The sequence below is a fragment of the Lepisosteus oculatus genome, chromosome 1 (assembly GCF_040954835.1).
Source record: "Lepisosteus oculatus isolate fLepOcu1 chromosome 1, fLepOcu1.hap2, whole genome shotgun sequence".
NCBI lineage: Eukaryota > Metazoa > Chordata > Actinopteri > Semionotiformes > Lepisosteidae > Lepisosteus > Lepisosteus oculatus.
In genome coordinates this window covers 22,957,720-22,972,417 of record NC_090696.1, presented here as the reverse complement: position 1 = coordinate 22,972,417, position 14,698 = coordinate 22,957,720, and the positions used below count along the sequence as shown (strand labels likewise).

At 33.2% G+C, this 14,698-nt stretch overlaps 1 protein-coding gene across 4 annotated transcripts in view; it reads right to left on the bottom strand.

Annotated features, from left to right (window-relative positions):
* fstl5 (follistatin-like 5) overlaps positions 1-14,698 on the bottom strand; it is a 266,449-nt gene that overhangs the window by 46,896 nt on the left and 204,855 nt on the right. For all 4 annotated transcript variants that reach the window (XM_069187730.1, XM_069187734.1, XM_015344712.2 and 1 more), the window contains 2 exons: positions 9,762-9,882; positions 2,902-3,063 (listed from right to left, as the gene is read on the bottom strand). In XM_069187730.1, the coding sequence (XP_069043831.1) occupies positions 2,902-3,063; positions 9,762-9,882 (283 nt within the window). The remainder of the gene's footprint in view (positions 1-2,901; positions 3,064-9,761; positions 9,883-14,698) is intronic.

Here is a 14,698-nt window from a genome sequence, read left to right as displayed (position 1 = left end):
GATACCTCATATTTTCTAATGCATTAACTTCTTCCATATAGCGTTGCCAGAATTGTTTTCATTTGCTAAAATGACTTTACAAGTTACTCTATTAGTCCAATTCATTTAAATGTGTCATCTCCTTTTAAAGGTATTATACTGTATGCATTTTCTTTATACATTAAGTTTTGAACATTCTGTGTTTGGCCATTTTAGATATTGAGCCAAAATATTGCTCAAATACAGTATTTAATTCTAAGACATATGTTGTTCTGAACATATGTAGGTGATTAGGATCCTTGCAAAATACAATCCCTTAAATAAAATCTATTTGGCAAATTTTAATTCTGACAGATGCACTTCATATTATGATTGCCATGCTGGCATAGTTTAAGTTAAAAACGTCCTTGATATTTGCCTACTACAGCTCGTGTGCATGAAATAAAATATCAGTGTACTGTACAAGAGAACAGTTTTAATACTAATTTACTTTTAATTATTAGAATTCATATAGAATGCCTATAGAAAGTCTACGCACCCATTGCAAAGTAACACATTTTGTGGCCTAACCGGCTTCGATCAAGACATAACTCAAAATGTATTTCACCTTTATTTTTTACATGTAACACATAACCTCCTAGTAAAAGCAAATGCTCAAGCATTCAAAAACTTAGAAAAACGGTTTGGAAAAGTGTTCACACTCCAGAGATAGTGCTTGGTGGAAGCACCTTTTGCTTGAATTACTATCAGAATTCTGTTTGGGCAGATCCTTACCAACATATCACATTTAAATTTGACTATGTTTGCCTCATCCTCCTAACAGAATTGTTCAAACTCAATCAAATTGCAAGGGGACCATCGACAGACTGTAACCTTCAAGTCATTCGACAGATTTTCAACTGGATTGAGGTCAGGGCTCTGACTGGGACAGTCAAGGACATTTACCTTTCTGTTCTTTAGCAACTCCACTCTTGCTTTGTCTATGTGTTTAGGATCGTTGTCATGTTGAAAGGATCAAAGGCTTTCTTAAAAAATCCATCTGTATTTTGCTTCAGCCAGTTTCCCTTCAATCCTGACTGGTGCCCCAGTCCCTGCTGCAGAGAAACAGCCCATAACAGAATGTTATCTCCGCCATGGTTTATAGAAGGGATGGTGTTCCCTGAGTGGAGTGCTTTCCTGGATTTTCACCAAACATAATGTTTTTTATTTAGGCCAAAAAGTTATATTCTGGTGTCATCAGACCAACAAAACTTCCACCTGTCTTCAGAATCTCCACTGTGTTGTTTTGCATACCTCAAATTATTTTTAATTCTGGCTTTTTGAATAATGACTTTCTCCTTGCCTCCCTCCCATGCATCCCAAACCTGTGGAGAGCTTGGAATGTTGTTGGGACAGTTATACACTGACCTGTCTTTGACATAAAGGCCTGCAAGTCCTTCAAAATTCTAACTTTGAAAAGGGTGTGTAGACTTTCTATAGGTATTTTAGATATAATTTGTGAATTTGATTGTTAAACATACAGTACAATGTATTGATCAACAATAAAAAACACAACATTTTACATTAATAATTCTTTGGGTACATACCTAATGTTACTGTACCTTCATTTATAAATAGCAATCAATATCTGTTGATTGTTTGAATAGTATAATTCCTTAGAATAACACAATATTGAGGTCACTTATGTATTCATAAAATAATTTATACTCATTTCATAAAATACCATATATTCAGTGTTTGGTATTTGATACAAATTAAATTGTCACAAAAATTGGTTGATTAAGAATCTATATAATAATTTACTGAAATATTTGACAGAATTTATTATCATACTACACAAGTCTTGCAAATTGTCTGGTTGCTATTGTCGTGAATGGAAAAGACTCATCTTTGAGAAAGGTGGCCTGGAAAAATGAGATATCCAGCCTCAAAAATCAGCAGCCTACTGTAAGCACCTTTCCTGTGAGTAACAGCCTACATCCTCAAAGACAGGATCATCACACCAGTTCACATCTGCCACATCATTTTCAAACTGCAGTAGCTACAACACAAAACTTTACGGAAAAATCATAACTTGTACAGTATGTCAGTATAAAGATAGTATGAAAATTGACTGACAGCTCAGAGGTCATTGAGAGGTAACATGTTGACAACTGAAAAATAAAATCACTGTCTTCTTTAAGCTACAGTATATAACAAACAGTATGAGGTTGTGACAGAGAGATTGATAGAGCATTTTGCTCAATGATGTTTGCTTTGGACAGACCTGATGAGAGAGTGAATGTTATGCTGACTGCTGTATTATTCAAGCCAACCAGCAGAGTAGTGTAAGTGTAATTAGAGTAAGTGTGAAGTTTAGAGGAATATCCTTTTAACTTAATAACAACTCTGATGCAGCTCTGATCCATTTCTGATAAGAGCGCAATGTTACTGTTACTGTTCAGCAAACATTGATGAAGTTCTTGAGTCAACATTTTTTCATTCCTGCAAGCCAATCACAAATTGTTTATTTTCCACCATGGAAATGCAATACCACCAGAATCACAATGGCACAGCTTCAAGGAAACCCTATTGAGGTTCTGCCATGGCCAACTTTGTCTCCTGATCTGAGTCCATTAGACATTCGGTGGGAGCAATTCACTAGTGCCATCAAAGAGATTTTGTGAAAAGAAACCTAATGAGGTGGCAGCAGTTGCACAGGAAAAGCAGTGGAAATTACTATGGCAGAGAATCCAGAGGATGACCAGGTCTGTGATTCAATATAATCACAATAAAAATAATAAACTTTATATAGTAAACATTCTCTCTTAAATATATTGAATATTAGTACATAGTAATTAGTAATATTTAATAGTAAATAGTAAATATAGTAAATATTCTCTCTTCAATTTAGTAAATCAATAATACTTGATTACTAAATACCTTGCAATGTAAGCTGTTTTGACAGTTTTGTTGTTATGTCCATGCCATTCTTCAGCCATGCAAGCTGAGGATTGGGGATGCCTTCTGCATGGCACCTGAGGCTGGAAGTTACTCCTGGTTCTCTGGCTTGGCTAGCTGGGTAGACCTGGATGACAGGGGGAACTTTGTGGTGGGAAAAAAAACAAATAACATGTACACATTAGAAACCCAGTCATTGAAAGCAGTGAAAGCAGCCATTGATAAAGGACTAGGTATTCAAGTGTGAATGCCAAGTTCATTTTATTTCTTGCTCCACATTAACATAGTTTTCAATAGCACCAAGTACATTTGCTGCATCCTTTGTATGTAAGTAAATAGCTTTTTCTTCTTTAAAAAATAAGAACCTCAGTGTTAAAAAAGGAGAACTTCTATTGCATTTCTTTTTAAAGCCCTTTTTTTATTTGAAACTATACACCAATCACGTGCTTCACAATATAAAGGCATATTGTTAAACTGATTAGAATATTTTCACAACAACAGCAAGATCTTATCATGATGTCATTTAATCTACCATGTTTCTGTTGAATACATTTATTTTAAAAAGTAGATTTTATAAGACATTTATAAAGCTCCCTTTGGTATTAACTGGTACATTAATCACCCAGAACTATACACTATCTAGAAAAATAGAAATAGAACATTTATTTTTAATAAGCTCCGTTGAGTCACAGAAAACTGTTCATTAGGTACAGTATTCATTAACAGACAATAGTATAATGATTTGGTTCTTTATACTTCAATTAGTATGTAAAAACACACTTTGATGCACAACCCAATTAAGTGAACAGAGGGTATAACCAGTGCCATCTGTTTTATCTCATGTGCTTAACCTGCTTGAGTCTACTACATGCAGTTAACAAGTCTGTTGCAGTTACAATAATAATGAATTACAACTTTCACAAACAGTAAGGAAAATGTTGAATACAATATTCTCTGTTCTGAACACTTATAAGGCTGATATGAGCCTCTGAGAGACCATCTGATTACAAAAAGAATAAAGATTTAATGTACAGTATATACTGTAAATAATACTGTATATACAGTGCATCAGAAGAAACATCACTTAACTCATATATGTTTTAGAGCACAGTATAAAACATTTATACTGTATTATACTGTATTATTATAATTGTGATTAATTAAAGGCTTAATTAAATGTTTATCAATTATTATTTATTATTATTTATTTAATTATTAATAGTTGTGATACATGCATGTTACTGTGATACATGCCTATTGCATAAATCATATTAAAATCACCCCATTAGCGAGAGAGCACTGTTGAGGTGACATAAACCATTGAATGTCAATCTTGGTAAAATTTAAGACAAAATGGAGACAGGAAAAAAAAAGTCCAATTACATAGATATAACATTACATAGTATGTCTAAAAAATAATATGAAAAAGGAATTGTTACAAAGTCCTGATACAATGAGTAGAACAAAGATATTGATAAGTATCTGATTTAAATAATAACCTGACAAACATGTTTGGTTGCGATTCAAATGCATCTACATCTATTATTTTATAAAACAATTTGTTTATACAGTATATCTCGATTACTATTTTGTTCAGTGATGTTTTTATGGAAGGGCTCCAAGTACAGTACCACAATTATGGTTCTCTGTTCTTCAAGAAGACTGTACTGTGTTTGTATATGCTATGTATATTACTTTAAAAATTCTCACTGAGACCCATAAATTACTTAAGCAGTAATATATTAATGTATGTTTTCTTATTACCTTGAAAAGAGATTGGTAAAATTAATTATTTTCCATGTGATGTCCAGGTTTGTTCACAGATGCCAACAGATCTTAACACATAGCCCACTGCACAGGCTATTATCTACTGTACTGTATATTGTTTTGAGAGTAAGATGTGGGAGATAGTTTTAAACTCAAATTGACCTGTCATTAATTAATACATTTGTACAATTTATATATTGTTTTAATCTAAAATAAATACTGCTATTTCATTTTAATGTGGTGATGCAAAGTCCATTCGAGCAGAAAACTATAAATATTCCAAAAGTATTAATTCTATCATATGCTATATAGATGCAGATGTGATGAATCACTTAAGTAATACAGGAGCAGTGAAAATGACATGATCCTGGGTCAAACTGGTGGAAAAGATAGTTAATAAAGAATGAAATGCCTGGGAGCAAGCAGCATTTGATAGACCTGTAACATCAGCGTTGATAGAGGAAGTAACTGTATTTCAGAATATACTGATATTTAGCGAGCCAGCTGCATCAGGAGAGTAAACTGAGTGATAAAGTTGTGCACCCGGTATCATTTTACTCATTGTGAGTATGAGAGAATGAATAGTGTTTGGGGTGGGGGCATATCTTTATTGCACAATTTACCCCCATGGTAAGGCTAGCTCATAAGAATATAGGACCGTTTTGTTTTTAAAGAAGCCAGGATACTGGCTTCAACAACATGGCTAGGACACCTTTTACATACTCCTGCCACAATTGCATCTTCTTTCATATTAAAGTGAAATATTTAAAACTTCAACTTAAACCCAGATAAAGTAGGTGCTCTGTGTTGTTAAGTATATTACACTGGTACTCATGCTATTCTGTTGGGGAATTATAAATATTTAATTAAAAGTCATATCAATGTTTTTTTCTCACAGAATTACTTTCAATCCTAATTATTCTGTTAAAAAGAAAATTGTTTTATTAACTGACAAAAAAGTAATAATTTTCAGAAACAGAAGCAACATCTACGATTACAGAAACATTTATTTCTCTAAGTGCAGAAGATCCAGTAAAATTAAACAGTAATCTGAAACCATATAAAATATTTAGAAAAGACAGAGCATGTCTGTCAACTAGGAAATGTGTGACATGAACACAGTTAAATAACAGTTGGTCAAGATCCATTTATTTCAACACAAACAAAGTAGTAAACAAACAATTATTATTAAACCGGATTTACTTATTGCTTATTTCATGACTATTATACATTCTTTTAGGTCCATATTTCATAATATACCTTTACATTTGGGAGACTGTAATTTGTTACCTGCAAAATTGAATTTCACTTTCAATTACATTAAATGTATTTTACATTTTCCTAAAGATTGCAGCTCACTTTACAATCATAAAACTTTTGAAGCATATGTTAGAGAACAGCAACATGTTAATCCTTCATTTTGTACCAGAATGTAGGTCTAGGTGAATGAGAAAAAAAAATCCAGATGAATATTATGAATATAAATTCTTCAGTATCAATCTGGTTCACTCCATCATCCTGTCAGAGCTTTATCAGATTCACACCACAGTTATAATAATAATAATAATAATAATAATAATAATAATAAACTTTATTTTATATAGCGCCTTTAAAGGTGGCTTCTCAAAGCGCTTTACAGGATGACAATAACAATAAATAAGAAGACTACAACAATAAATAAGAAAATTTCACAAGACAGGACACAATTATAATTACAACAATACAACAATAACAATAGAGGAGACCGTGGAAGATGGTATTAAGAAGAGCAGAGGGGTGAAGAATGGAAGCAGTTAAGTAAAGGCTTTTCTGAAAAGGAGGGTTTTGAGTCTGGATTTGAAGGAGTTTAGAGAAGGTGACTCTCTAATATCCTTGGGCAAGGAGTTCCAGAGCTTGGGGGCATAGCAGGAGAAGGCCCTGTCGCCCATACAATGTAGACGGGCTTGGGGGACAGTAAGGAGGGCAGAATTTGAAGAGCGGAGGTTGCGAGGTGGGGAGTAGGGCGATAAAAGTTCAGACAGGTATTGAGGTGCCAAGCCATGTAAAGCCTTGTAGGTGAGCATGAGGATTTTAAAGTCTACGCGGAATTTGACCGGAAGCCAGTGCAAGGACTCCAGGATAGGAGTAATGTGAACACTTGCACTAGATCTGGTCAGGATTCTGGCTGCTGAATTTTGTAATTTATAATTCTTAGCCATGATGGAATATAAGGTTTAATACCGCCATACTGTATATGGTTATGTGCAAACTTTAGTTTCTGCACCAATTTTCAATAATTCCTGTATTTTTCTGATCTTTATAAGTTTTGCATATGATGCAACCTGAAGACTAGTTTGAGGGACAGCAGCAAATCGATTCTTACCTATCATGACTAGACTGGCATTAAAAGTTAATTCAGTGACAGTCAGATAGAAGATTATGAATACCTTAGTGTTTGTTAGAACAAAAGGGACATGCAACAAAATAGGGAAAATGTTCCGATGGTAATCAATTGCTGGGGAAGTTTCCTTGAGGCCAACTAATTTGTTTTCAACCAATTAAAAGGAGATCTTATCTTTAATTACATTTTAAATGGCATAAGTTGTGAGGTCATTGTTAATGGGAATACTGAATGTCATGGAAGGTCAGAAAACTGCAAAGTTTCATTAAATTCCTCAAGAGGTGTTAAGTGCTCCAATGGAACAAGGTGTTTAATTTAATGATGGACTCAGTATATTAAAGATGATTGAACTGAGAACAAATCTGTCCACTGATGACAGCCTTATTATTAAATAAGCCTGAAATATTAAGAAATAAAGTGAGAAAGTGACTTATTTGTGACCTTGTGTGTTTAATTGAAAACAAATTGAATATTGAAACTGTTTATGTGTATCAAAACAGCATAATGACGATATTTTCACTGGTTGCTCCAGTTTCATCCTCTGACTTCTAAGAAAATTGGTCCTGGTGTGTGTGCATCTGTGTTTGTGTCTGTGTGTGCCCTGCGATAGACTGGCATCACGTCCTGGATGTATCCTGCCGTGATCAACCTCATCATTTTAAAAATAAAATCTCTTAAAACAGATTGAAACAGATGTTTATATTATAAATCCAGATAAAATTAGTATATAAAATACTGATTTTGAATCCTATAATACACTTGAAAATATATTAGTATTCAGTAACAAAGACACGTGGTTTTCTGTAATTGTTTTTCAAATTATGTGACAATGGAGATGCTCCTTTTGTCTAGTTTAAATTTGCACTGCTCCTATTATGGCTCTGAGCTTTCAAACTGCATTTGAATTGTGTCATGATTGATTTTATTTTTACTTGTATTCTGTTGCATTTGGGAAAAATAACATGCAGTTTCTCAAAAATGCATCCTACATTACTATTTTTTAATTTTTAACAATATTAATTTGTTAATCAATGTAATTATTTATTTCTAAATTGTTGCACCCAAGTGTGATGACTATGGCTTAGCCCCTGCCAGGATTCAATCACGGGCCTTCACTGATACATCTTGCTTCAGAGCCACTGAGCACCACACTTTAGAGAGTTGTGAATCCTGCTATGCCAGAAAACTAGGTCTCCCAGGTCACAAGACAGTAATGTCACCTTCTGCAACACACTCAGTGCCAATGAGTCCTGTTACATAACTTCAAGCATATGACAGTTGCTGTCTTCCAGCACAATTTGAGATAATTACATATCCTATTATCCCACAATTAGGCTCCGTCTATCTTTCCTGATGAATCAGCATCAGCATTATTAAAAAAGTCTTATTTTAAAACAAAAAGGTAAAACTCTGCTCTTTTATCCAATTCCACATTCAACAATTATTAACAAACCTACGCTATAGAAAGGTGTGTGCATATAGTTTCTAAGATTTTGATGGAATTCAGGAATGTGAAGGGAGATGTGTAATTGCCCATTGTGACAATTATTTTTCATCACTATCAGAGGCAAGGTATTAATGATGTTTGTATGAAAAGTAGAGGTTGGTATTTTCACTGCTCTTTGTTGTATTGCTTTATAGCTTGTTCATTCTTTTTTAGGTATCTTTTGGCTTGAAACATGGAGGGAAGAAACACACATACAGTACCAAGGATGGAGGGTGAGGATGGGAAAGGAGTATGTTGTACCGTTGGTTCATATTTGGTTCACTGTTTTAGAAATTTAAAACTAATAAAAATTAGATAATAAAAATAGTTATAGCAAGAATACCAAAATTAAAATACATTCTTATATTTCCTTCATAAATAAAAACACAACTTTTTGTGCCAAACTGTATACTGTACTTCACAGTAGTGAAGCTACCATATGTTTTTTTGTCTAACTTCAATCGGTTTTCTTTCAAATATTCCCTCTACATTCCCCCCCCCCATACATATATACGGTATATACTGTATACTATGCCTTTTAAAGTCACATATTGTTTTTGCATTATGAGCTGGCAATCATGACACATTCAAATATGCTTTAGGAATTTAGGCTCAACACAGTTCCAGTCCAAGTCCCAGTTCAAACTAAAAATAGCAACCAGATTCAACCTCTTCAGCAATTTCATATTTCAGTTTAGGTACAAAAGATTAGTCTGAAATATTATAAAATTAGTGCGACTGTGTTTGTCATCAAACTATTTTAACCTGACTTCAAAGTTAAAGCATCTGCTTCAATACTGAAATAAAATACTGCCTAACAGTATTAGTTTTATTAAAATCATTGATATTACCATCCATGCTATGATCCTTGAATGTCTGATCTGAAAATCTGATTTCCTGAATTCTGCACATTTTCCTGTGATAATGTTCCATTTCCATTTTAATATTATTGTAAGATTCTAACACATGACATAAATAAACATTGTTGCTCACTAAAGCATACCATAAAAATTACCATCTATTGAGTAAGCATTTACTTATTAGTGATTAGCCAGTAGAGTTCAGTTTACATGAAAGCCAGGCACAATTTAAATACTAACAGCACACCAATTAGCTTGTGTATCACCTTGATTTTCTGAAATGCTATTGGAATGACTATAGCAACATACCCCAGGTGTAAAGAACTGTTAATTATTACAGTGTTCTTACCATTCACCTGGAGAATATGGGTCTGGTAAAGCTTCTCATAGCCATCTGCATGACAGCTGTAGTTACCCATGTGAGTTGTGGTAACCTTGGTTATGTACAAAGATCCGTCATCTCCAAAATCCTACCAGGGAAAAAGCGATATTTGTATTTGAGATTTTTAATTATAATCACATTCATGTTAATTAATCAAGACATTTGCTGAACCACATGAAAAAGGAATTGCAACAAGAACATTTCAAAAGTTTATTTTATTTAGAACAAGGGAATTTATTAATATTGTGGATGGATTTCAATGAAATTATTTTAATAAAACATGAACATTTATTGGTTATTTTTCTTTAATTAAATTAGATTCTTAAAAGCAATCAGAAATAAACAATTAGCTTATACAGTAAATGCTAATTTTAGTCATCCAGATTGTATACAAAATAAATATTACCTGGCTATTATTGTTTATAATTCTTTTATTTTTACTTAACCATCCCATTTCATAACAATAAAACTGTTACATATAAATATATAATGCGAAGTATAACACATAAACAATCAATTTTCAAATAATAATAAAATAAATGTTACACAGTGTAATGGTCTGTAAATTAATGTAATGCAAAAAGTTACACACTGAAGTTAAGTAAATGGCAGATACAGTAAAGATGACCAAAGAAAAACACATATTCCTGAAAGTTAGTATGCAGCAAAACAAAATTTAACAAAAGATGTTTGGACTGTCTTTCTCTCTAATTGGTATAATAAACTGGTTGTTACGTCCCAGTGTGTGTTCTGTGTGTGTTTTTTCTGTTATGTCCGCACTGCTGACCCTTGATTGTTCTCCCTTCCCCATTGGCCCACCATTACACCACACTCATCGAATGATGTCATCATCAATTAGCTCTCTCCCAATCAGAACACATTTTATTCACTATATAACATGGAGGTTTTCAGCAAGGAGAGGCCTTTTGTTTGACTTCGGTCCCGTTTGGTTTTGGTTATTCGCTTCGCTTCTGGTTATTGCTTCGTTTATTGGTTTGTTTTGCTTTGTGTTTGTGTATTTTTGTATAGCTTCGGCTTAGTTGTTTTGTTGGGTTTTTTTTGTTAGTTTCTTTGTACTTTCGTTTGTTTGTGTGTTTATCCTTGTTTTGCCATTACCTTGCCCTAAAGTGTTAAATGTTCAACTTTTGTGTTCTTTTGTACCCTGCTCCTGTTGATTACTCTTGTTTTCCCTTATTTGTATTCCTGGTTCACTTGTGTTTTTGTGTGAACTTTTGTATATAAGGTTAGTTTAGGTTGTTGGGTACACTTTACACACTTAGTTTTGTATTAGTACACTAGTTTAGTACGGGTGAGTGCCATTTGTCTTGTATGGTTTTGGGTAGTCAGTGCAGGTTAGCTAGGATGTTGAAGACGACGAAGACCGTGTGTTTCGGGTTTTCTTTTGTAGTCGGATTAGCTTTCCCTCACTGTCCTAGCCAGCTCCATTTTGTTTGTTATTTTCTTTCCTTTGGCACCACTCTAGTTCCTTACCCTTGTTATCACGCTTCCTAGTCCCTCACCAAAACCCACCCGCTTCCAAAAGAATTATCCTAAGTGTTACACCCCTTTACCCCTAGACACTTGGGGTCGTAACAGTGGCATTTGGAATTAGTAACATTTCTTGCTTATAACCTTAGGATGAGAAAACAAGGTTTATGGATAAAACGTAAAGTGAAAAAGAAAGATGTAACCTGAGATTGGATGAGCCTAAGACCTGAAGAGGAGTTAACATCTGAAATGTTATGTTTCTTCTTTCTAGTTTTCAGCATAGAATGAACTGTAACTAGAGAATTTGAATTGTTCATTTTTTAAATAATGTATCCTAATGCACAATTATCAAATAAAAATTTAGCAAAACAAGTTGTTGCAGCTGATATCCTGGTTTCTTTTGAGAAAACGCTAGATTAGATTCTCAGATCAATTAGCTTTTAGTAACCAAATGGGCTTGATTGCCTGAATCTTATGTAAATTTAACACATTTAAGAAGAGAAATCATGTTGGTAGTGTGGAACATAATGGAATTGTTGATGTGTGTTTATTTTTTTTCATACAGTTTAAGACATTAATCTCAGATCCAGAGAATTCTGATTTCTCAGACTCAAAGAAATTAAGGCAACTTCCTTCTTCTGTCAAATGTACTACGTGTTCAAGATCAGGAGATAAAGTGTAATATCTAGAGATATAACTTCAATTTAACATTATAGGCTTTGCTGTATTTGAGATTTATGTGAGAAGTCCCTGTGGGAGAAGATGGTGGCCTGAGACTCGCATGGAAGCAGTGTGGGAACTGGTCTTGGCTATTGTGAGAACCAAACAATGCCACTCAGTGATTCAGAGATGTCCCAGAGTTTTAAATTTACTCCCTCCACTAAAGCAAAATTAAAGAAGTGGACCTCTCCCTCTTTTGGATTCTCTCAGAGGAGGTATTAGAGATTTGAAAAACATCCTTAAATATACCCACCAGCTGACTGAGGATCTCAAGAGGCAGAAGAATAACATAAAGGGTACTGAATCCAAGTTACAAGCTGAGTTTGAACTCCTCCAGAGTGAAATAAATAATATAGGCTTTATGCTACTGCAGGGCTATTAACTGTTTGCTCTGCTATGTATGATAATATGTTTTAATAAACATATCGCATAGGTTATGCCTCTATATATTTATATATTTTTTTGTTTTGTTGTGTTACATCTGCAGGTTATTGTCCTTGTTGTTGTTGTTGTTACTTTTCAATAATCTATCTGTTGTTTCTTTATTGTAACATGATTGGATATATCGATCTATGAATGATGTGGGTTGTTTTTTTGTGCACGTTTGTATGAGAATTCAATAGAATCTCAATTCTATTCAATGGAATTGCTGCTCAAAAAGTATAGTTTATTAATTAATGCCACAAATTGAATATTGTGTCTCAAAATGTCAATGGCATCAATTCCTCAATTAAAAAAGGATAAATATCTAACCAGATGGAGAAATTGAAGGCAGAAGTATAGTATGTCTTTTTTCACATTTGACTTTGAACATGACTGACTTTTGCACAGTATAAGTGGGTTTCAAATCTATTTTCTGCAATGTATAACTCAAGTAAAGGAGTAGCAATATTTACCTTGATCAATAAATCTGTTAATTTGTTCTCTCTAAATCAATAATAGATCCTTCATTAATTCAACTGTCTCCTATACAGTACTGTATATCACAAGTTCTCATACATCCGATAATAATTTCAGATCATGATAAATTTTAAGGTCTCATTTAATTATAACTGGTTTAGGTCATCTAGATGGATCATTAACACTTCAATATTTAAGGATGAATCAATTAATATTTTTATTTAAAAAAAACAACTGAAATGTATTCATTAGGACAGTTAATGAAATATCAAAGTTCAATAGTTTGACCGATCATATGAACACTACACTGTTCATAAAAGGGATAATAAAGTGATTCCTCTTTGTGTGGTAATGACTGCCTTAGTTTATTAATCTCAGACTTTAGAAGTATTTCTAAAGTTTTAGCTAATAGATTAATCTCAGTTATTAATGATATTATCCACCCAGACCAGACTGGCTTGTAATGTACCATTCAAAACAATTTGCTACCTCTGCTGTTGTGGACTCCTTAGATGGGGAATAGAGTCAGTTGTTCCATTTTGTTTCAGATACTTTTCTGTTTCAAACCCATGTGTTGTGGGTTTTCGACAAACATTTATTAGTTCGCTTAAATTTTTATACTGCACTTAAAACATTGGTTCTCATAAATAGTCATATTTCCAAAAATAATTGTTATATCGTGGTACCAGGTAAGGCTGCCCATTATTGCCACTTCTTTTTGTAATCTTCATTGAGCTTTTGTCTCTAATCTAACATAATGAAGCTATTCCAGGTATTCAGAAACGTTCTTTATAACACATAATTAGTTTACAATATATGCTGATGATACAGTATATTACTTTATCTATAACATCCCAGTTGAACATTCTTAATTAATACTTAATCTTAAGTTAGTTCTATATCAGGTTCTAATATATATTTGCCTGATACTGAAGTTTTAATTGGGGTACTTTGACTAAATATTTTCTATTTAGATGGGATACAACAGGTCTCAGTTATTTGGGCATTTTCAATTCTCCTAATTTTGAATAGTTACATACAGGTACTTATCTATCCTCAATATGGACCCATTACTAAATTCAGTAATACAACTTAGGCAGTTAAAAGACTTTCTATTTTTCTTATACAGTAGGTCGTATTGCTAGAATAAGTATGAATATTCTTTGAATTTTGAAATGAAAATTGAATTAATTTTTCAATGCTTTTGAACTTCCCCAGTCCTCTGTATTTTTCCAAGTTGGATAGTTAACATTTTCTTAGAAAAAGTAAAACACCTCATATAAACTTCACTACTCTTCAGAAAACTAAACAACGTAGGGGATGATCTGCTTCAGATTTTTTCTCCTAATTCATTTCATATAAACTGAGATGTTTACTTAATTGGCTAAATCAAGAACAGGCACAACCTTACTGGTTAGTAGCTGAGCAATTTGCCAGTACTCCATTGTGTTAAAACTACCTCCCTGTTATTGGTAGTAAATCTATTAAAAAACCTTTAATAGATTTACTTTTAGTAGTATTAATAGGTGTATTACTAAACTTAGTTTCCTCAGTAATCCATACGTTTCTGTAACATTAGAGATCTGGCAAAAACTCCACCATATATTTAAGTATATTCTTCCCTAGTGTCAACAATTTGGCATAACCTAAGCTTTTACTATTAGGAATAAACCTATTCATTTTGCAGCATGGATGTCAAAGAGAATTGTTAAGCTTAGGCAGGTAATTTCCTCCCCTTTCATCAAATGATTCTGGCACATTTTCTTTTAGATACTCAGATATTTCAGTACAACCAC